Source organism: Empidonax traillii, unplaced genomic scaffold, assembly GCF_003031625.1.
Source record: "Empidonax traillii isolate 1590-97213 ecotype Southwest subspecies unplaced genomic scaffold, ASM303162v1 scaffold263:size1499331, whole genome shotgun sequence".
Classification (NCBI taxonomy): Eukaryota; Metazoa; Chordata; class Aves; order Passeriformes; family Tyrannidae; genus Empidonax; species Empidonax traillii.
Window position 1 is genome coordinate 1,178,645 of NW_020955456.1, and position 23,048 is coordinate 1,201,692.

The window sequence follows — 23,048 nt, forward strand, 5'->3', positions numbered from 1 at the left end:
GGAGATCAAAGAGTCCCTGCCAGCGAGGCTGACCAGTGCCTTGACCCATTTGTTCTCGTACAAAAGCTGCGGCGACAACTCAAAAAGATAGTTTGGTTAAAGGAATAAAAATATCGAGAAGAAATCTTTATCATCCAGTAAGTGGGTAACGCACCGCTGAGCAGACACTGTAGCTGCCCACAGGGAAGCCTGGAAGCACCTTTTCATCTCACTGGGTCTGTGGCACACAATGGCAGAGAAGAGATTTCGGGAGCAGAAAGGGAAGGAGCACATTAAGGCTGATGGAAGCCGATAGTGTGATTTAATTCCGTCGGGCCTCGCTAAATCCCCGCAGGACACAAAGATGAGGTTTTTCACGCTGTCTGCGAGGCTCTCGCAGCCAGATGGCCAACCTCAACAGACCAGTCGTCCCAAGCAATGGCCCTGCTGGTCTTCTACACCCCCCACCACAACCATTCACCTTGAGGGGCACCCAGTCCGTGGTATGGACACCCAAAAGTTGCTCCACCACAGCAGGGAAAGCATTTTGGAAAGACAAGAAAAGTTACAGTCTGATGACTTTCTAAGCAAGCCCTACTTTGGAGACACGACTTCACAACACAGGCGAAGCAACAGAATAGGAAATCTATGCCCAACGAATGGGATCATCCTTAGTTCCTTGCCAGTTAACTTATTTATGGCCCAATAACTAATTCTAAGCCTCACGCGCTTAAACGCTGCTTAATTAGTGCCCCAGTTAGCTGGAAAGGGCATTGGATTTATACAAGTGAATACTCTGGCAACCAACACCTATTCTTCATTCCTGTATAATGTGTTGGAGACAGCAGTTGACAGTTGCAGAGAGAGAAAAGAGAGGCCACCAAGCATCAGACACCAGTCACAAGTGATTTACTTCAAACCACTCTCCCCCCGGTGCCAGCACACGCAATCCTTCGCTCCTCGGCTCTGCCAAATGCACCCAGAAGGGCAGGGAGATGATGCAACTCAGCAATAAGGTTAATCACTTTCTTTTTTAAAAAAAACAACTTTTGACTCCAACACGACTCCCAGGGATCTCCAGCACAATGAGCACTGAGGTATCCCTGAGCTGCTAACACAATTTGGAAAGCAGGAGTCCTCATACTAGTATTTCTTTCAGCTCCTTTTATTTCACTTCTTAGCTTGTAATTCTGCTCAGTCTGACCAAAATTAGTACTTCAGCAGATCTCTAGAACCAATCCTACCAGCCCTTAAATCTGTTTGCTCTATTTTATCTGTAAAAAGTGATGTGAGAGAACTCAAACAGCACTGCTGCTACTTAAGCAAGGAAAGGGGATAAAAGCCAACATCATGACACTAAATAATGAAGTCCAAGCCAGGATCAGCTTCACCTGGAAAAAGCCAAAAAACAGGGAAATGAAGAGGCAGGGAACCATCGTCTCCAACTCAAAACTCAACAACCCACCTTTGTACCATGTTTTATAGAAGTCATCTCAACACTTTGATCCTGATAACTCACTTTTTTTTAAGAACCCTAGTACTAGATAAGACAAAATTATATGTGATATCTTTAAATTAGCACATGATCTTAAAAGCAGAGAATCATAGAATCATAGAATCATAGAATAGATTGGGTTGGAAAAGACCTCCAAGATCATCAAGTCCAACCCCTGATCCAACTCCAATTACTATATCATGGCACTAAGGGCCACATCCAATCTCTGCTTAAAAACCTCCAGCTACAGAACAACATCAGGATTATAGAGGATTTAGGAATAGCTCTACTAGAAGTAAAAACCAAAACCCTTCTGGTCTTTGGCAGTGTCAGGGCAGTGCTGAGTCCCAGACTGGATGTGCTCTGGAACAGCATCACTGGCTGGTGTGGACATGGAAATGTGCTGCAGGTTGTAGGACAAACTGCGGTTCCTGTACTTACACATTTAAGTCATAGCAGTTCTTGATGATGATTAATTCTTCAATATATTCCTTCTTCACATCTGGGAATCTTGCTTCCTACAGCAGGGAAAGCGAAAGGTTAGGTAGGTATTGGAGGAGCTGAGCAGCACACGTAGCAACAGCACCAAAGACAGGGATTTATGGGTAATTATCTGGCACACTCCTGAGACTGGGGACAAAATGGTCATTTATATCCATCCAGCCTGGCTACTGCAAGCTGTTGGCTTTCCTTTGCTCCACAGCACGACTGCTAACAGCTCTTTCTCAAAGGCAGAGTGTGGGTAGTGATGTGAAAGGCCACGAGCAGCTGCCCTGAGGAGAGATTCAGACCCGATGGAAACGGGGGAGGCACGTAGGTATGATCTACAACACAAGCAGAGCTAATATTTACCTTCAGCCTGACCTCAAGGAGCTCCAGATTGTGTGCTGAAATACAACATTCCACAGCAAAATGGATAAACCCAACACCACAAATACCCACCCAAAGCACCCAGACACACCAGCAACGAGACCAGGACAGACAACTAAGCTTTACTGGCATTTCTGGGAAGGCTCTCCCAGCATTTGTCACATAGCAGAGAACACTCTTTGCTGTTCTCTCTCACGTTCCCCTACAAGGACTGCAAATGATTGCACCATGTGCTATTTTGCTTTGCAAGACTGGACTGGTCAGGGTTGTCAAGCAACCCTGACAATGCAATAGCAGCTTCTTACCCACCTCAAACAAAGTCACTGATCAAAGAGGTCTGACTTGAACAGAACTGAATTTTGTTGGACTGCTAGAAAAAAAATTGCAGCAGGAAAAAAAATTAAAAAAAAAGATATTTTCCTCAACCTCCAGTTTTCCCAAGCAGAATCAGATATGGGATGTGGAGGGAAGACTTGGAAGGACTGGGGGTGGTGTAAGATACAGATGCAGCAGAATAAGCCTGTTTGCAAAAAAAAACACTCAATGAGGCATCAAGAAGGATCCTTCCTCCCTAGCAATCAAGGGGGAGGAGTGTGCAAACATCAGACACAGGCATCACCACATTTTTATTTTGCTTTGTTTTTCAAATTTACACCACGTTGCCCAAGCTGCTGAATATACCAAAGGATAAGGAGTGTCCTTCTTGGTGGTTCAGTAGCCTGTGCCCCTCATGCCAAACTTCACGTGCAGAGTCAGCAAGGAGCGTGTAAACACATGAGTCCTCATGCTGCTTATCCAGTTATCCCTCAGTGCTACTGCTTGGAAATCCACACTGCAAGGGCAACTATTACCCCTTGGCCACAGAACAAACTACTGAAGGAGAGGCAGCTGAAAACAGTCCTGGTTCTCAGCCACATCTCTAAGCTCTCTCTACCCCACCCTCTATCCCTCTGCCAGTGTTGGGGTCTCAGGGTTGCTCAGTTAGCTTTACCTCTCTACAGAAATGTAGCTCCACAGAGTTGTGTTAGGAATCAGCCAAACAAAACCAAACTAGCAGATCCAAGAGGGCAGTACCTTTCAGGGAACCAACCCGTGTTATTTCCACCCCAAAGAACAGTTTTCCAAGAACAGTTTTCCAAGACGGTTCATCACACGCTCCTCACCTGGTGCTGGGCTGAGCATCAGCCAAAGCAACGAGGATCTGCAGCTGGAGCCACCAGGGTTGTGCTGTGAGCACCTGAAACTCTACACACCCTGAAAAACCAGCCTGAAAACATCACACAGGAGGCAAACGAGCCCTGGGGATACTCACTGTCTCTCTGATGAGCAGCGCAGTGAGGTCCTGCTCCTGCCCAGCAGCTCCTTGTTCTGGCACGTTACTGGAGCCCAGTTCCTGAGAGCCCTGTGCGGGGAAGGCCGGGCCAGGCTGCTCGTTGTCCCTCCCTCCCTGCGGACCCGTCTCCTCAGGCGGATGCGCCGGCTGGGGAGAAGCAGGGCCTGGAATCCCATCCTGCTGTGGCTCTGGCCGGGGGAAGGCTGGCCCAGGAGCCTTCTCTCCATAAGCCCTCAAAGATCCCGGCTCTGCCTCTGGCTGCCCTTGCTGAGGAGCACAACCACTTGGTACAGCACGTGGCTCGTCCTCCAGCACTGGGAAGGGCCGGTGTTCCGCCTGGCCGTTCTCCTGGGCCTCCTGCTCCGTGCTGGTTGCAGCAGCTGCTCCTTCGAGGTTTTGCTCTGGCTCCACGTTCTCTCCTTGCCGTCCCCGGGCTTCCACCTTCTCCTCCTGTTGTGGTGGAAGGTCTGCATTCCCTAGACTCACAGTTTCTGGGTTAACCAGAGGCTGTGGACTCATCTTTACTGGTGGCACCAAACTCGGACCAGGCTCCTGGTTACCTGTAAGTTCAAAGCTGGGGCCATTTAGCTCAGAGGGCCCAGGCTGCTGCAGGGCCAAGTTCACACTCTCATCCCTGCTTGGTCCAGCACTGCTCTCCACCACGTGATTATACCCGTCTCCCCGGCCCAGCAGGGCTGAATCCTGCCCATCCTGAGGGTCTGTGCTCCCCGAGGGCTCAACAGCACCTTTAGATCCTCCTTCTCCCACAGTGTTTGCACCCTGCCACGGAGCAGCAGGTCTGATGACATTGGCACGCAGAGGCTGCTGATGCTTCGGGGTCTGAAAAGAACACGGACAAGAGGTAAGTAGGAATTCCTGTCTGCACGTCAGAATCCTTGTTCCAGATACTTTTGCGTGTAATCAAACGTCTGGTGGGGAGCAGATCCACAGTCTGTTTAGCAAGAGGCTTAATAAGGCACAAAACTGCAACCCACATATCTTTGTTTCACCGAGCTCCATCCTCGGCCTGTCCCTGGGTGCTATGAGAACATCTGGCAGAATTTGGGATGCACAGGACTTTCAGAGTGGGACAATTTCCTAAGCTCACCTCGGTATCCACTTCCCTCCCAGTAAAACTGTCTGGGAACAAGGAACTAACTGATGACATAGTAGTTTTAACAGTCTAGTCCTCCCCTCCTGTGCCCAAAGACGATTAAATAAAGCCAGCAAAATGCCATCATTTCAACATTCTTTCAGACATCCTAAGTAGATTGCTGTGACCACACAGGACTCAGAGGAATGCATCAGATGTTTGCACAAGGCTTAGCTTTACAGGCCATGAACAAAGCAGAGCAACTACAAGAATGAAACATTACCTCTGCCAAGATGACCACATCATCATCATCATCTTCCTCAGGCTGCTGCTTTTCCGGCATTTCCAGCAACAAGGGCAATTCTTCATCCGAGGAATCTGATATCGTGATAAGCCCTTCGTCCCTGCGGTTCACCCAGTCTGCAGGACAGCAAGTAAAGCTAAAATTAGCTCTTGGCTCAAGGTAAAACTGGAATTTGCAGGGCACACGTAGTACCAAAACACCTGAAAGAGCCATCTTCACATTTGTGCTGCAGCAACGGGGAAGAAGCACTCAAAGGTCACTCAAAGATTCCTCTGCAAGTTACTCTTACAGCCACTCCTCCCTCCCTCTGTGCCTGAGCAAAACACCTGCACAGCCACAGCTCACCAGGAACAGCCACTGACACTCACCCAGAGGGTCTTCTATCCCAAACTTCAGCACAAGTCAAGCTGCTGCACAAATTATTCTGAACAAGCCATACTTCTGCAGAGAAGCCCTGAACTTTCAGCACCTCTGGAGCACTGCATTTTGTTTTATTAACGTGCAGTGCATTCTAGCAGAGAGGTAAGGTTCTCTGAGCAATTGGGCCTCTTCTGGAAGAGCGAGACTTTGCAGGAGTACCTTGTGCAGGGCTGAGATAGGGTCTGTGGCTGTGGGTGCAAAAGATATCCTGCTAATAGGTGACAACCCTGTCCCTCAAGGTTTGTCAAGAGTGGGATACAGATGCTACTGAACACAAGTGATATATTCAAGGCAGAAACAGGGTTTCTGTACCACAGAGAGAACATACAACTATGCTTGTCCTCAATTTTGACAAGTTTTGGCTTATTTTTTTAGCATGAGTATTCACTTATCCCCTTTCAGGCATCACTTTGAACTCCCCTCTTGGAGGAAGGGGTGCCAATGCACGGCCAGCCTCTCTCCTGTGGGGACCTCAGGAGGATGGATCCACCTTGGATCTGCTCAAACACCTCCACATGGTGTTCCCACGAAGTTAGCAATCTCCCTTAAGGCAGTACAACATGAGAAAGGCAAGAGCTAAATATTTAGCATGACTGCACAACATAAAAAAAGCTTTCTGGAGGTGGCTAAGTCAGTGTAACAGAGCAGTGTGTGACAGGGCAGAACAGACCACCAGCAGTTCCCAGCAACAGCACTCCTGAGAGTTTAGTGGCTGTGAATCCTGATGGTTGTAAGGAGAATTTTGGAAACAGGCCCAGCTCAGTACTCACCTTTCCCTCTGTGACTGCGGAAGCTGTTCAAGTTAATCACTTCTTCATTCCCACCTCTCTCTGCCATTTTAAACAGCTGTACCCACAAGTGTCAGTGCCCAGGCATGGCAGTCAGGCTCACACGAGGAACTGGAAGGTAAAATAAAACCAGGAGAGAGTAAAGCAAACTCAACTGCACCCTGAACACAATTCCTCAAGACCAGGCCACCAGAACATTTTGGGGCTTCTCCCAGCTCAGTGTCATCATGAGGATATTTTTCTGTACCCTCTTCTAAGAGCAGACATGTCTGTCTTCTGTTCCAACAGTTAAGACAGTCGACTGAAGAGTGCAATCAAGCCCGAGAAGTTTCTCTGGAGAAGACACCAAGATTCTTACAGCTGTGCAATCACAAAGTGAGGACAGATGCAGTTCTGTCCAGACAGGACTCGACACCTCCCCATATGTGGATCTTCTGTTTCCAGTAAGCCCAAAACCTGATGCACCAACACACACAGCAGTGCTCCTTCCACCATCAGCTGGTGAGAGGGGCAAAAGCCTCTTGCCTGAGCAGTCACAGGGCAGCTCCACCTAAACCTGCATCTCAAACATCCCAGCTGATGTCATCACAACCACCCCTGCCACCCTTAATGCCGTGAAGTCGAGCTCACTTCCACAACACCCACGTTACTGGCACGTCAGGAGGGAGCTGCACCCCTGGCAGGGCAGCGAGTGCATGGTTTGTGCCTGCCCTGGGAGCCAGCACGGGAACAAGTCACATCGCACAGCACACGTTCCTAACACCATCTGCTATCCTAAAGAAGAGATCTCCCTGATTTACAGTGAGGGGTTGCTACAAATTCCAGGATACACCATCTGCTCTCGATCCAAAAAGGAGAGCATGACAGGAATCAGGTTCCTTCACAGGACCGAGCTTTTGGGACTAAACTTTGCCACCCAAATCTGTTCTCAGAGAGGCACAGTGAACCAGAGGCTCCCAAACGGGATTAGGGGGGCAGAGGAATCACTGCAACCTGAACAGGAGGTTTCCATTTTATGCTCTGTCAGCTTAAAGCTCTCAATCCCTATCATGGAGAGGCTGAACAGATGCAGAAACTCTGAGCACAATTTGATCGCCGGAAGGAGAAAGAAGAAGGTCTTTTTATTGAAAAGTATTCATCTCCTTATTGCAGCACAGAGGAATCTGTACTATTAAATATTTATTGATGCATAAGTTGGAAGAAAATGATGGGTCTGCTATAAAATCCTGTTTGCTACTACACAAGAGCAGTATAAATTCCTCCTCAGTAATTCTACTTAACGTCCTCTGCAGGGAACAGGATCTGCAGCTAGGGCAGTAAAATGAAGAAATCAGTTCAGATGCACAGGATACAATAATAAAAATAAAAATGTACAATTTAGCACTTAAGAAAGCCCAGCAGCACAGCTCAGTGCCAGGAGCAGCCTTCTCCAGAGGGAACCTCCAGCAGAAAGGTTTCAAGGTTTAGCTACAAACAGCCATGCTCACCTGATCCCTGCACTGGTGATGGTCCAAATTTAGTGGGACATTGAGTGAGGGAACTGCAGAGGCCTCTACTAACCAGCATTACCACCCCTGTATTGAGCTCTGAGACCTCAGCACAACACCCTGTTCCCAGGGAGCAACTCCGAGATTATCATTGGTACAGTGATGCTTTGAAAGTGCCTGACAAGCAAGATTTGGGGAGCATTTCCACCAGGTTCTTCAGCTTCTGCCTCATAAGGAGAAATAAACCTTACTTTATTTGCCAGAATGGCATGAAAGCACCGTTCTCATCACTGCAGGCAGGTGCTTGAGAGCTGCAAGTGCACGTGGTGAAAACCCTGGCCTTTCTGAAAGGTCACACCCACATTATTACAGTTGTATTTTCCCTGGTGCTTAGGAATAGCTACCACCTAGTCCTGTGCATTACTCTTCCATCCTTAGCCCTGTGAGTCATTTAGCAAACAAAACCACCACTCTTCTTGCCATTTAAGATCCGGAGAAACGGAGGCAGGGATGGGACCAGCATTCCCAAGGTCACCGAGCGAACACCGCGAAGCATCACTTGGAGGCTGCTGGGGAGGAGCGAGGACATTTGGGAAAGCCACAAATCAGCTCTCACGGCATCAAGCAGTGCAGACAGAGGCTGGACAGGTGTCTGCTCGGATCTGCTCCCAGCAGAGCTAAGGGGGTAGATATTCCTGCCCTTCAGGGACAGGCGGTGCGTTAGCAGGGCTGGGCGTGCACGTCCACGAGGGTGGGACGACACTGCAAGCGCTCAGCCACCAAAAACATCTTCTCCCTAAGAGCTCAAATGGTGCTTTGTCCAGTGCTGGCTAAGCCCCAGCTGTTCACGTCCAGGAATGACGGATAAGCCACAAGACACGTTAAGGTTGTATTTTCTACAAGCTGCTCCGGTCCTGTAGAGAGGAATTCACACACTTCAACCTTCGGCATTGAGAAAGGGGTACAGGAAATAATATGAAATTAAATTTGGGACAAAAAACTGTCTACCCTCTCATATAAGACAAAAAATGTGCACACATCACCAACAGACTCACGGTGGTTTAAAAGCAGGAATATAATAAATAGCATTTACTGTAATACACAGTCAAAGCAACACCAAAAAAAAAAGAGCCAAGCCTGGAAAGAACTGGCAATTCTTTCTACTTCAGACTGAATAAAAACCCAAGGAGCTTAATAAAGCCCTGCTTTGAGGGTAAAAGCCAAACTTCCACCAAGAGCTAGCAATTCATTTTGTCAATACTCAGTACAGAGCTGAAGTTTAAACAAATATCTATAAGCATGGGCCAGTTCCATCTAGTGGCATGAATAAGAAGTTTATTCGTGTTTATAGCACCGGGCCGCCAAGAATGTGGAGTAACAAGATCAAAGCCACCCTGGGGTCTTGCCCTACATAAACAACAATAAAAAAGCAAGGAAGACAGATGGGAAGCAGCTATCCCATGCTACCTCAGTGATTTCAGTGCCTATTTATAGGTAAAGAATAAGGCTACCTATAAGCAAGCTCTAACATGCCCATCAGCTTTTCTGCAGCACAGTCAAGGACAGGAAACTAGAACCCTTTTAAAAGCAAAGGGCCTGGCAGCAGCCAGATAAACACTGTGTAAGCTTCTTTTGTTTTTCTTTCTTTCTTAAAAGGCTCCCACCTGCACTACAGCACATCAAGTTGGATTTGGGACTGGAATCCCTATGCAGTATCCAGGTGACACAAAACTCGTCATGACTTCTAAGAGTGACGGTGCAGCAAAGAGCATCCCTGATCCACCTGATTTCACCTCCGCTTTTCATATCACTCCACGTATTCAGGACTCAGAATTACAGAATATCCAGAGGTGGAAGGGGCCCACAAGGATCATCCAGTCCAACTCCTGGGCCTGCCCAGGACACCCCAACAATCCCACCCTGTGTCTGAGAGCGTTGTCCAAACGCTCCTTGAGCTCCTTGGGGCCGTGATCACTGCCTGCTCCAGTGCCCAACCACCCTCTGATGCTGCACACCCAAGTTATTTCACTGCACACACAATAAAATTTTCCCTACAGCAGTTTGAGAGGAAAAGGACCCATTAACAGAAGAGCTACTGGGAAAACTAGAGACCGTCATGGATTTATCTGTCACAGCTCTCTGAACTGATCAGACCTCAGACTGACAGCTGCAGTCACATGTACTTCCAACAAGCTCCTCAAACATGCAAAAATATAATCCACAAAACCACCGGTCCCAACCACTACTGTGACTTAACGGATCAGCTGCTCCGAGGTGCAGCAGGTCTCGGGAGCACACAGAATGCTTACACAAGGATTTCCAAAACCCAGGCAAAATCCTTTCAAACACCACATTACATATTTTTAGCCTCACCTAAAAATAGGCACCATCAGTGCTGTGCATATATTTAATCTCCTGGTGTATGGAGGAGTTTCTGGGCTGCAGTAACTGGAGCAGAACTCAGATCTGCTCCCTCCACCTCACATTTGTGCTGTGATGAGCACCTTCAGATGGCGCTGGAATTTAAAGTGACAGTCAAGGGGAGACCCCCCCTCCTCCTCACAGTGTAATGCATTTTACCCCCCACTTGCAGCATTTGAAATCTTCAACTCCCACATACCCAAGATGGGACTAGACTCAAAGTGTTCCTTCCTGGTTCCAGCTCAAGGCAACAGGACCAGACAGAAAACACTGCAGGGGAGGTAGGAATTGAGATCCCAAACGAACAGTGGGGGGGAAAAAAAAAAAAAAGAAAAAAAATAGAGCAACTTGAAAGAGATGTCAGCAACATTAAATTACTGTGTTTTACCCTCTCCCCCACACAGCAATACCACTGTTGCTCACCTACACTGACAGAAGAGCATCAGCTCCCACTTTGTGCCTGCGGGCAGCAAACGTGTCTGCTGGTAGCCTGCGAGCAAGGTGAATTCCTGCCTGGTTTCAAGCTGCTAAAACAAAGAGAAGCAGCTTAAATAATGCATGGCTTGTGACAGCCAGCAAAATGAAAAGATAAAAATTCAGTCCTTAAAAAATTAAAAAAAAAAAAAAAGAGGAAAAAAGAGAAAAAGCACAACAGAAAGGGAATAAACCAGCCTGACTTACTGTCAGGCATTGCACTGCAACGTTTCAAAGGGTTCACGATTTGCTGGGGGCTGCTCCTTGTAAGAGTCACTGAGCAAAAGCAGGGAGAGTTTAACAGTGGTTTATCATGTTAAAAGGCATCATCCCAAGGAAAAATTAGAAATCCCCTGATAACAAGCCCAGCAAGAACCGCTGGGCACAAACAAGTCCTCTTTGCTATTCCAAGGCAGTTCCAGTCATTTCCCAAAGGGACAGAGCCAGAGGTTAACATGGGGCTGCCGGGGCTCCTGCCAGGACTGAGCTCTGCTCAGTTCTGAGCTCAGGAAAAGTGGAAAAAGCCCTGGTCCCAGCCCAAAAGCCCAGCCTCTGAAAGCAAGAGTGTGTGGGCAGTGGCTCACGGGCAAGATCAGCTGGTTTCCAGGAGCACAACCTGCTACAGAAGTCACCCAAAAGCTCCTCTTAGGAGCACAGGTGAGGAACAACTCCACCCATGCAGCTCTGTCACCAATTTTTGGACCTGTAGCACCTGCTAAAGGGGAACAACATGCCAGAAGATCATTTAATAACAGAATTAGCTGGTGAGTTATAAAACACTCCCAAAGCATCTCCCACATTAGCAGCTGGCTTGGTTTGTCAAATGATTTTAAACACATACACTCTCTGAGAAGGACAAGACAGGATTCCCGAGACCTGAGAAAAATCAAGGAACAGAAGCTGGAGTGAGCAATAAAAGGAGCCAGGTAACACAGTTCTACTGCAGAAAGCCAGAGCACTGACGTTATCACACCAAAACATAAGACAAGATAACACAAGAGGAGTTTTGGGGCAAGTAAATCCCACCTGAACATTCACCTCCCCACACAGACAAGCTGCTCAACACACAGAGTTCAGAAAGCATCCCAGCAGTGCAGCCACTGTTCCTGCAGCCACAGCAGCACCATCACCGGCTCCAGTAGCAGCGCTCCAGGGAAGGACATTATGAAGATGGACAAGAGGGATGAAGTCTTCAAGCTTTTCTGGAAGCAACCACAGCTTCTAGTTACCTCCCAGAAGTTCCTGATTCGTCACCCTGTCTTACCCAGGCAGAACAGCAGTGAAGGAAGCGATGCTCCCACCACTGGTCACTGCAGAGCCAGCAGTAGATACTCAGATCACATCAGGAGACCCTGAGGTGAGAGGGTCTGTGGGTTAACAGGGGTGAGGCACATTCTATGTGTCACTGCTCCAGACTGATGAGAATTGCTTAGTCAGGAGCAATCAAGAGAGCAGATATTTAGAGATTACTTGGCTTCAAATCCCCAATCAGATCTTTCCCCCATTTTGGATAGTCCACTCAGGACTTACAGGAAACATCTTGGCTGCCTGTACATCACAAGACTTCACATCAACCTTACTTGCAGTTCATCATTCCATTAAGGTCACGGTACCACTTAATAATAATTTTTTTAAGTACCCAATCGCCATTTTTACTGCAACTAAACCACAAAGTACAAGAGGAAAGCAATCTGCCCAGTTTTACCTAATCACCCAACCGGTTTTCCTTCCCAGACCCGCAAAATATTTGCATTTTCCTGGCAAAATCTCTACTCTGCAAACTCCTCTCTAAAATGTACAATGTCTCGAAACAGCTGCATTCGTTTTTCCACAACTGGGCAACTCAGCTGAAAGTTTCAGATTCCTTTGAGCTATTCCCTGGTGAGTGGCATCAGGGTCAGCAGATGGACACTTGAGTGCCTTCCCACGACCCCTGTCAGTCCTGCCAAAAGAAGGGCTCTGTGTCACCCCATCTCCCTGACCAGCACGAGACTCCTCATTTCGATACGTGCAAAAAACCACTCTCTGCACAAGAGGTGGGGAAGCTCTGGGTCAGTCCTTTGCCTCTCCTATCAAACTGAGCCCTGAAAAAAAGTTGAATTTACAAAGTCTGGTTGGAAAGGAGAGTTAATGCCTCACCTTGAGCAGCTTATCTTCTGTGTGCAAAGTGAAAATTCAGGGCTTTGAGAGAGGAAGAGGCATCCCTGCAGTTAGTTCCTGTAAAGGGCAGTACTCTGCCTGCCTCAGACTTCTGGCATGTGCAAGATCATCCAGTATAATCCCCTAAATCCGAAACCTCCCTCCCACATCGCAAACACAGGTGCCAGCTTGGCATTTCATGTTCAAGCAACAATTCAGGCACCAGCAGCTCAGCACTTACACACAAACCCTACCCCGCTGGGCTCACAGCCTGCCTCCCAAACCATCACTCTGAAGAACTGATTTATCCTGATTTTGCGGTCTAAGGGTGGGGATGAACATAAGAGCACGTGAAGCCACGTGATCTGCGGTTTGGTGGCTTCCAGAGCAAGTTTTGCTTCCAGTTTTCTTTCCCTGAACTCACGTGAGCTTCGAGCAGCGCCGTGACCCCGACACCACCTACGGCTCCAGGAGCTGCACGAACCTGCCACAGCTCCTCACAGCATCGACTGCAGCTGCCTCCCCTTCCCCACAGCATCGACTGCAGCTGCCTCCCCTTGCCCACACACCCAGCAGCCACATGGAAAACAACAGGAGAAATGCCCCAATTGCACCAGGGAACACACCAGAGCGCTCCTCTGTTACTTGTACTTCACAGAGCTCTCCAAGAGAAAGGATTCCTCTCCAAAGCATTTCCTCTCCGAATCCTCAGTAGTTTTTCTTCCTTTCCCCCCCACCCCCCCTTTTCTTTAAGGGATCCTGAATCTCACTTGAAAAGGCTTAACAGAACAAAGAAATCCAAGTGCAACCTTTTAAGCAGTTATTTAACAAGTTGGATGCACGTCTTCAGGAACCTTCAGGTTACCATCTCAGCACTGTTTTTCACTGGAGAGGAAACAGCAATAAGGGATTTAAGGCTACTGGGACAGGCTGTGGCATTGACATTCACACAGAGCCTGCTCTGCTCTCAGCCCTGGTTGCAGGGGCACTGGGAGCAGGGAGAGCCAGGCTGCACACAAACAGCAAACTGCTATGAAAAGCAGCAGAGAGGGACTAACTAAACCAAAGCCAAGAGGGTTGGAAAGCACAGAGTCAGGTTTAGTTCCAGTAGCAGTCAGAGGACTTTAAAATCATGAAGGACTGATAAGCTGTTATGGCATCCTGGATGTTGAGAGGCTGCCCAGCAGATCAACTTTGGAAACCATCTAAACTGCACTTGTGCTCCAGAAAAAAGGAGGGGGGGGGGGAAGAAAAAAGGCATAACAAACCACAAATGTGAAAAGAAAGGTTCAGGTCACACTTAAACCACAATAAAAATACAAAAATATCCCCTATCACAAGAAACTTTGCTTTCAAGCACAGCACACCTCACCTCGTTCACAAAGCTGCTGACAACACAAAAGCTGAGACTTGACCTTGAGGTGGTACAGGAGGGGAAAAAAAAACCCCAACTGACTGCAGCAGCCCACCTTAGCTGAAAGGAAGGTGTCCGTGTCAATCTGCACAGTGCTTTTAAAAGTACTGACTTCAAAGCCTGCCACCAACCATTCCAGGTGTCAAACGTCCCAGAGAGAGGGACTTCCAGAAAGAATGACCTCACAGGTCACATATTCTTGTTATTACAGCCGTGCCCCTTTTTTTGGAGCCACGTTAAGCATCTGCACTTGCCACAGTTCCAAAGGTCAGTGGCCCAGGAGCTGTGGCTTCACGTTCAGAAGGGTTCCACTGCAGGGCCTACTTAAGATGGTCACATTCCCACACCACGGCTTGTCGCCTCCTCTCACGCAGTTCCTCCAGCATTTCTTAGAGGTTTGAAAAGGAAATGCCCTGGAAAATGTTATTTGCAGGATTTGGAGCAGATACCTCCACCGTGGTGGAAGTGGGAGAACAGAAAATAAACTGGGGGCAGGGAGAAGATCATTTAAACTGCAGCCACAGCCAATACCCGACCAACACTCAAACTACACGCGCTCCCAGTCCAAGGTCAGGCGCTGCCTCTGAATGATGCTTTTGCACAATAAATCAATAGGTTTAAATATGTACAAGAGCCAGTTTAGAGCCACACTGAGCCAACAGGCCAAGCTCACTCCACAGTGAAACACGGGTTAAACAGCCCAGCCTCATGTGCTGAGAGTACAACACCAACAGAAACCTTGTCAGGCAGGGGCAGCCCCCGGGCAGCAAGGCCAAACTCTGCACCAATTTCTGCTGGAAAGGGTCAAAAATGAGCTGCCTATTGCACCCAGCAACTGCAGCACCAGAAGCACTGCCACTATGTCCTTACTGCTCCAGCACCACGGATAACCAGGTGGCAAATGATTTTCAAGCCGGCCGGCAGCAGCTTTTGTAAAACAGAGTTTAGTTTTGTTTGCAGCCACGTGGAGCCCTGTGGCCAATTCCAGCCCAGCAAGCTCTCAGCAGTGAGAACCCAGGGCAGCTTTCCAGGCTCACGACAGTTGTCCAGCCTGACTTCATCCACATCACGTGGCGGTGCCACTGGGGGGGTTCAGGCAGAGTGTGCTAAAATAGCAGAAAAGCAAAGAGGTTGTATTTGAGGTGAGTGCCGCTACATCAGAACTGAAAACAGGGAAATTAGATTGTGGTCAGATTTAGAGATGCTCCACCTCCAGCATGAGTCTCTTCTGAGACTAGTAAAGTTCACAAATAAGTGAATTATCAGCTAAAAAGCAAGGAAAGAAGAACGGCACCTTAACTCTCCAGGCCCACGGTCACACAGATTCACAAGGCTGCAAGGTACCCACCAACCCCATCCCAGATCAAACATTTTCCATACACACGACACAAAAACCACCACAGGCCACAGCCAAGGGGTTGCCCAGGCTGCAGTCAGGACATTCACCAAGGACACACTGTTTGCAGGCAGAGTCCTGTGCCCACCCTCAGCCATCGCACTGGGTTGAGCCTTCACGCAGCAGAACAGAAATTCTCTTCCTGGGTGTTGCAATCTCAGACAGGTTATTTAACCACCTGGGACGGAGGCTCAGTAAAAGCAGCCACAAAGTGCTAAACAAACACAAGCCCATTCAGCTGAGGAGCGCTCTCCAGACGCTGTGTCCAAGGAAAAGGTGCGTTCCAGCCGCTGCAAGCTGGTCTGTGCTAGTCCTGGCGGATCCAAGGGCACCTCCCAGTAGATACACAATGGAGCCTTCTCCACTACAATAGGATTCTGGTTTAACAATCCACAGAGAGGACATGAACTATTTATGACAGCCAAGTTACTGCTCACGGGTCTCGCTCATGTGAAGCTGGAAATCCCAGCAGCAGGGGAGCGATGAAACGCCCTGCGCTGCTGGTTCCCTGAAAGGGAGAGAAAGCTGCTTTCCCTGCCTCCCCATTATGCTGCTGCTGTCATCTCCCTCAAATTGCATTACAGCACATGATGGCGGAGCAGGGAGAGGAGGGAAGCCCTCAGCAGCACGGTGGCTGTGCTGCAGGCAGCTGTCAGCACTGCTGCCCCTTCCCTCTGCCAGCCCAAGGCGTTCGGCCAACAGCAGCTCGTACTTGCCAGGGGTACCTGGTGCTCCTTCCATGACAGGCCTTCAGGTAAAGATTGATGTACATGAAGCATTAGGCAGCGTTTTCCCTCCCCTCATTTATCAAATATAAAAATGCATCCTGCCTTTGGGATGGGGGTTTGGAAGCAGAGGTGTAAATCTGTTCCTAACTCCGGTTCTGCAAACGCTGCAACAAACCAACCTCTGCCTTCCTTCCTTCCTCCAAGGAACGGCAGGAGCAGCGCCCACAGCTCGGTAGGAGCGTGCCAGTCTGGATAAAGCAGCACAGGAGCCTCGTGCGGGGAGTGCTCCAGACAAAACATATTACTGGAGGCCCTTTTCCATCCTTACATTCCCCGTACAAAGATTCCAGCTAGAGTGAATCCCGATCACCTCGTACTGCAGAGCGGTATCACGTGGTGCCTCCACAGATCCTGTCCCAATGTTTCTCTGAATAATGCAAACAGTAGCTTGGCTTCCTTGCAGGGGGAGCAACACCACGGGTGCCAACTGAAAACATTTCAGGTCACCCTGACACCCACACACACTCACTGCCAGTTTTATCTCAGCTCCACAACTTCGCTCCTCTTCACGAGTGACAACCACAGCCTCCAAAACTCACCCTGGGAGCAGCCAGGCACCTTCAGCACCAGGACAGGAGCGGGGCTCCCCAAAGCCAGCAAGGAAGCCACATTGATTTAAATTCCCCCTGATCCGGGTCAGGAACACTGGGAGGTGGCACCGTGACTCGGGGCAGCAGCTGCCCTGCCTTGAAATCTTCCCCCAAAGCCCAAAGCTTTTTCCACTTAATCAGGCACTGAGAGCACCCCTCATGAACACAGGGAGGGGACCACAGGGGGGCTGGTCATCAGGAGAGAGGTGTCATTCAGAAGGAATTATCATTTCCCCCGTCCCGGAGAATTAAGCTTTCTCAAGGATCTTTACGAATTTCAAACCACTGCAAGCTCTTAAGCACTGACCCAGCAGAAAAACATCACTCCCAAGATATTCCAAAATAAACCTGAAATTCAATAAGAGTGACATGAAGGCTGCTGAGCACGAGATTGTCCCAGCTCAGAGAAATGTTCCTTATTATCTCACATCTCACTGCTTCTGTAAGGGTAACTTACTCAAGCCACCAGGATGCTGCTAAGTGGCTTTTCCCCCCCCCCTTCTTTTCCTGTTTTCTCTGCCTACTCCTCCCCGATTTCCCAGACTTCTCCATTCCAGTAACCCGCTTAAAAACAAAAACTCCAGGCTAATGCTGATCAGCACCATTACAAACACAGGAACTCCCAGGCAGCACACAAATAACCTTATCTCCTGTGCTGCTACTGGGAGATAGCTGGAGTGTTTCACACCTTCCACTGCTCACTGTATTTAAAAAGGCACCTATCTCACCGGGATACATCCTAGCAAGAATAATCCCAGTTACGTGGAGCAGCTTGAACCCATCTGCCAGCAGCAATAAAACACACCATTGTCTCAGAGCACACAGAGACTTCTGAGACTATTATTGCCTTGCCTTTAAGTAGTTACAGTGATGCCCGAATTCAACGATGTAAATGGAGTCCTAAAATATCTCCAGACCAGATCCATCTGTAAAAACCCCCAAAATTCCAGCGACAGGAATTAGCAGCGCAGTTCTGACGGTCCCAGAAAGAATGCAGCCAGTGGCAAGCCCCAACACCCAGTGCCGTGACACAGTAAACCACTCACAATAAAGTGATATAAATAAAAATAAGACACCCATTCCACACTAATGAATGGGAGATTCTTCCAGCAGGCACTAATCAACACCCGAAGGGCTCCGTGTCTCTTGCACGGGGTTTGTGCTACTCCCTCTTGTTAATCAGCTCCTGGCCCCTGGGATGTGCTTCCTGTCTCCCTCCAGCTGTGCTGGAGCAGCTGGACTTGCGGTGTTTGCTCCACCTATTTTTGCAACAGGACTTTTTAGTGATTTGTGTCCAATTTCAAAGCACAAGTCACGCTGCCAGCGATCGCAGCTCGCCGGCGGCAGCAACGCCCACTACATTCTCAGGCACACAAAGCACTGCTCTACCCAGGAATTTGGACTTCCGAGGCAGCTCCTGAAACTCCAGCCCTGGAACAGGCTGCCAGCACCCTGCTGGAAACCAGAATGCACCTTATCACCAGTAACACCTGCCCCAACTGCTCTTCCAGGGCCTGCTGGTGGTGCCCTGGCTGCAGTCAGGCCAAGGGGGAAAAATATCCTGGGAAGGGAGAAAAAGAGATGGAAGAAGGCCTGTTACCAAAATGCAGCTGAATGTCTACAGATCTCCAGGAAATGCGTCTGAGTCCCTTCCCAAGTCTTGGTATTCCAGGCACAAACTCCTGTCAAGATGATTGTTTATTAACATCGAGTCACACCAGCAGACACCCAGCACATGAAATCTATTAACGTGTTTACAACTGCAGAAGGCCTGATGTAAGGCAGTGGGGTTTCTGCACAGCATTCACCCTAGAAATTCAAAAGCTCATATTAAAGCTGTGAATCCCACAGTCCTGGGATTAAAAGCTGTCCCTGCAATCCTGCAAGTCCTAAAGGAAATGGGTTCCACCACATGGTCTGAGGTGCATATTCCCACGTACCTGTTCAGGGGTGTACAACAACCTGCTCAAGATTTGGGTCTGCAGAATGATGGGTCTGAAACATCCCCCCCCCCCTTCCCTTGCTTTCCAAACAGGTTGCTAGAGGAAAAACCCTTATGTCCCCCTCTCTGGAGGCAGGAGAGGCCGCTTGAACTCAGAATGCAAAGGCCAGTCTAAATGCCTGATGGGGGACACCTGCCTGCTCTTCCACTGCCACTGCTGGAAAGCTGTGACAGCTCCAAAGTGCATCAGGTGAGAGAGAGAGCAGAAACTGTAAGAAAAAAACAACCACCACAGAGACAGAACAGAGAAACAGGGATCTGCTCGCAGGTTTTAGCACCAGGACTTCCTGTGCCCCTCAGACACCAAGGCAACAACTGACTGGCTTTAGAACTGCTGCCCAAAGCAAAGCAGGAGCCTGCTGTTCCATCCACAGGGCAGGCAGGGAGATGGGAAAAGAAACACGGCAAGGAAAGCTGTGAAAAGCAAAGGACAACATGCTGAAGTCCCTCAGCACCACACCTTGAAAACAGAAATAAAAGTGCACAGCAGCAACATCAGCTTTTCTCTTTCAAAGTATCAGAGGCCTCAGACAGTGACCAAACCACAGCACCAGGTAAGAAAATGATCCTTGCTCGAGGAGCTGTAAGGAAACTGGAACAAAACCACCAGCGACTAAACTTATTTGCATGAGAGCAACCACCTTAAGTATCTTCCAGTCAGACTCTAAGGTAAAGTACTGGAGGACTCTCAAAGACAACACTCCAGGTCATAAAGCACAGGTGAGATGAAAAGAGAAACCTCCTGGGCTGTACCCACAGGTGCAGTCAGCCCTTACCCACCCAGGGCTCCAGCCAGCACAGCTGCAAAGCCAGGGATCCACGGGCAACCCTTTGAGCCCATCTCCTTTTTCCCCACCCAAAAAGTGCCATGCCGAGCTCACGCTGCACACACACTGTAGTTCACCACAGCTCTTCAGCCTCGGAAGGGACCCCGACCTGCCTCCACCTGTCTGGAAGGGGCAAGGTCGGCTTCAGAGGCAGAAAAACTCACTGGACACGTCCACCACATAAAGGCAGAGCACATTAAAACTTCCGGGCTTTGCTCTCTCTCCAGCGAGCCGAGCCGGCACTCGGATAAACAGAAAGAGCAAGAGGAAGAGGAGTATCTCTTACACAGAGCCCTCAGCGCCGGGGACAGCTGTGTTTGGGTCTCCTTCCTGCAGCAGCTCCCACGGCAGATACCTGAAATGTCGAGATGTCCCAAAGGCACCCACACCGAGCGGGGAGGGGAGGGGGGGGTCAGGAGAGAAGAACAACCTTTTATCCTCCTCTCCCCACCAGCTCCGGCTTATGCCGGGACTGGCCTTGAGGGGAAGGAGAGGAGAGGGAAAGGACCCGGTCCTGAGGGAAGCTGAGGGGGGACGGAGTGTCCCCGATCCCGAGGGAAAGCGGGGGGGGCCGAGGGGGAAGGGGAGGGTGGTGACGGACACGGGGATGGACACGGGAGAGCCGGCTCTGAAGGGAAACAGGAGGAGAACGACCTGTCCCCGAAGAGAAGCGAGGGGAAGGACCTGGCCCCGAAGGGACGGACGGGACGGACACTGGGCCCTCAGGGGGGTGGGGAGGACACCCCGGGCAGGCCCCGGGCAGGGGTCCGGCGAGGCCCAGGGACGCCCCCTCTGCCGCTCGGTCGGCCCGGCGGTGGCACAGCGGCACTGCCGGGCCCCGCGGGGACGGCGGAGCCCTCCCCACACTCCCGGGACCCGCGGGGGTGCCGGCTCTGTCCCCACACTCCCGGGCCCGGCGGGGGTACCGGTGCTCTCCCTGCGCTCCCGGGCCCCGCTAGGGTGTCCCCGCACTCCCGGGCCCCGCGGGGGTGCCGGCGCTCTCCCCACACTCCCGAGCCCCACGGGGGTACCGGGGGTGCCGGCGCTGCCCCCGCACTCACCGGCCCCGCTTCATTTAACCGCCGCTGCCGCCGCTTCCGCCCGGCCCGCGCCACGTGACCGCGCCGCCCCGCACCACAGAGAGGCGCGGACAGAGCGGCGCGGGGGGACGGGCGGCTCGGGCGAGCCCGGAGCGGCCGAACAACCATAGAGACGGGGGGAGGTCCGGCGAAGCCGCGCCACGCCCCCTGGCGGGCGGGAGGTATGCTCGTGGGGAGGGGGCGGGGCCTAAAGGGAAAGGGGCGGGGCCGGGGCAGCACGTGTGTCCTAGCGGCGGGGGGGGGGGGGGGGGGGGGGGGGGGGGGGGGGGGGGGGGGGGGGGGGGGGGGGGGGGGGGGGGGGGGGGGGGGGGGGGGGGGGGGGGGGGGGGGGGGGGGGGGAACAGGGAGTCCTTGGGGGGTTCGATTTGGGGACAGGGACTTTATTTGGGGTTCTGTGCCGGGAACCCCACGGGGGGCTCTGCTGAAAGGGGAGAACACCAGCCCACAGACTCAGACTCGCACCCGTCCTCCTCCGTTTGCGAAACACCAGTAATTACAAAAAAAAAAAACCCAACAGGAAAGCAGAGATTCATCAGCGTTCATGACTTTTTTTCCAGCTCTCGTTACGGGGGAGATCATCATTTCCTTCTGGAAACTGAGGGTTTGGAAAAGTATCAGGACAAATGATAAAAGGTAAAAAGGTTGAGGCTGGTAAGTAATCGGCTGAAGAATGAATGAAACAAAGTGTTCTCCCTGCAGGGGAGGACTTTCATCTGGGCCGTCCATACAGATCAGTTAAACCAGTTGCATTTCCATGCTTTATCCACTCAATTCCCATAAATTTAACAAATTTAACAACGCTTAACAAAAAAACCCCGTTGGATAGCAAGAGTTTAAAGTTGTGAGTTTATTGCATATGTAACAAAAATGAACATGACCTCCTGGGTCCAGCCTACTATACAATCACTGTTTATTCCAGCTGGTTCCATAACCACATTAAATAGAACTAGTATTTCTTTAAATACTTTGATTTAGACATAAAATGAAACATTAGTGTACAACTTTCACAAAATAAATCTGCAATAAAAACGGTGGGAAGAATAACAAGGATAGCAGCAATACTTAAAACATGACATTACAAAATAATAATAAATTAAAAAAATACATTATAAAGTGGTCGAGGAACAACAACAACAACAAAAAAAAATTAACAAATTAAAACCAGATCCATACTGTGTTTCTGGGAACTTGCTGTACCACACGGCCCTGAACCTGGGCACCGGCTCCAGAGGGGCCCGGTGGCTGGATCAGTAATTTACGGAATCTGCTGGATTTTGGAACCACCTCGACTTGAAGTGAGGCCAAACCGCTGAGCGAGCGCTGGTCGCACCGCCCGGAGCCTGGAGCAGCCTTTGTGGAGCGGGGTCTCCTCCGACGTAATGCCCAAGTGAACACTCACACCCATCCCACAGTCTCGTTTCCTCCCGGCTGGAAACACGAGCAGAGTGGTGGTGGTTTTTTCCTACATCCCTGAGCGTAGAGTAAAGGCTGAGGAGCAGGATCAGGGCACGGCAGCTGCTGGGTTTGCCGCGAGGACAGGAACGACAGACACGCTGTACCTCGTATTCCCTTCGGGTCAGATCCAAGAGCATCCGCGCACAAGGTGGGACGTGGAATGACAAAATGGACACCGGACTCGATGTTATTCTTTGGGCAAGTTTTGAGAAGTTAACAACCAGTTCAAGTGCTGGCAGACCGAGTGGGAATGGACACACCAATTCAGGCAGCTGAGGTTATCCGAGCCACACAAACTCCTGTTTGCATCCCGTCCTTCCCTGGCCTCGGAACTGGCCACAGGAAGCACAAGCCGTGGCTCCAAACCCTCTCTGCCTCGCTTCTCGCTGCTCCTCCATCCACCCAACCAGCTTTAAGGCCTGCCTCAAACGCACGTACAGAACAAGACAGGGAATGTCGTCGTCGTCGTCGTCGCTGAAGTGGCATGAAATTGCAAAGACAACACGATGGGAGAGCTGGTGAAGCTGTTGGAAAGAGAACTGAAATAATCAAAAAGACAGTGCCCCGTCCTCGTCGCCGTCAGCACAGAGGAGGTACCTCGACAAGGGCTTTAAAATACAGCAAAAAACAGACGGACTTTTCGGAACAACGATCCTTGCCTAATCTTATTTTG

General features: G+C 50.1%; 1 protein-coding gene across 9 annotated transcripts in view; it reads right to left on the bottom strand.

The window, feature by feature from the left end:
* RNF216 (ring finger protein 216) overlaps nt 1-21,045 on the bottom strand; it is a 76,405-nt gene extending 55,360 nt beyond the window's left edge. The window contains exons 1-7 of one of the 9 annotated variants that reach the window (XM_027889484.1): nt 20,107-20,227; nt 10,614-10,717; nt 10,390-10,537; nt 6,265-6,393; nt 5,054-5,190; nt 3,657-4,517; nt 1,916-1,992 (exon numbers count right to left, since the gene is read on the bottom strand). In XM_027889484.1, the coding sequence (XP_027745285.1) occupies nt 1,916-1,992; nt 3,657-4,517; nt 5,054-5,190; nt 6,265-6,331 (1,142 nt within the window). In that variant the 5' untranslated portion in view covers nt 6,332-6,393; nt 10,390-10,537; nt 10,614-10,717; nt 20,107-20,227. Of the gene's footprint in view, nt 1-1,915; nt 1,993-3,656; nt 4,518-5,053; nt 5,191-6,264; nt 6,397-10,318; nt 10,325-10,360; nt 10,538-10,613; nt 10,718-13,429; nt 13,643-20,106; nt 20,228-20,881; nt 20,940-21,025 lie in introns of those variants that run through there. The other 8 variants (XM_027889481.1, XM_027889482.1, XM_027889486.1 and 5 more) reach the window with 8 other exon arrangements.
* Nucleotides 21,046-23,048: the final 2,003 nt, after the last annotated feature.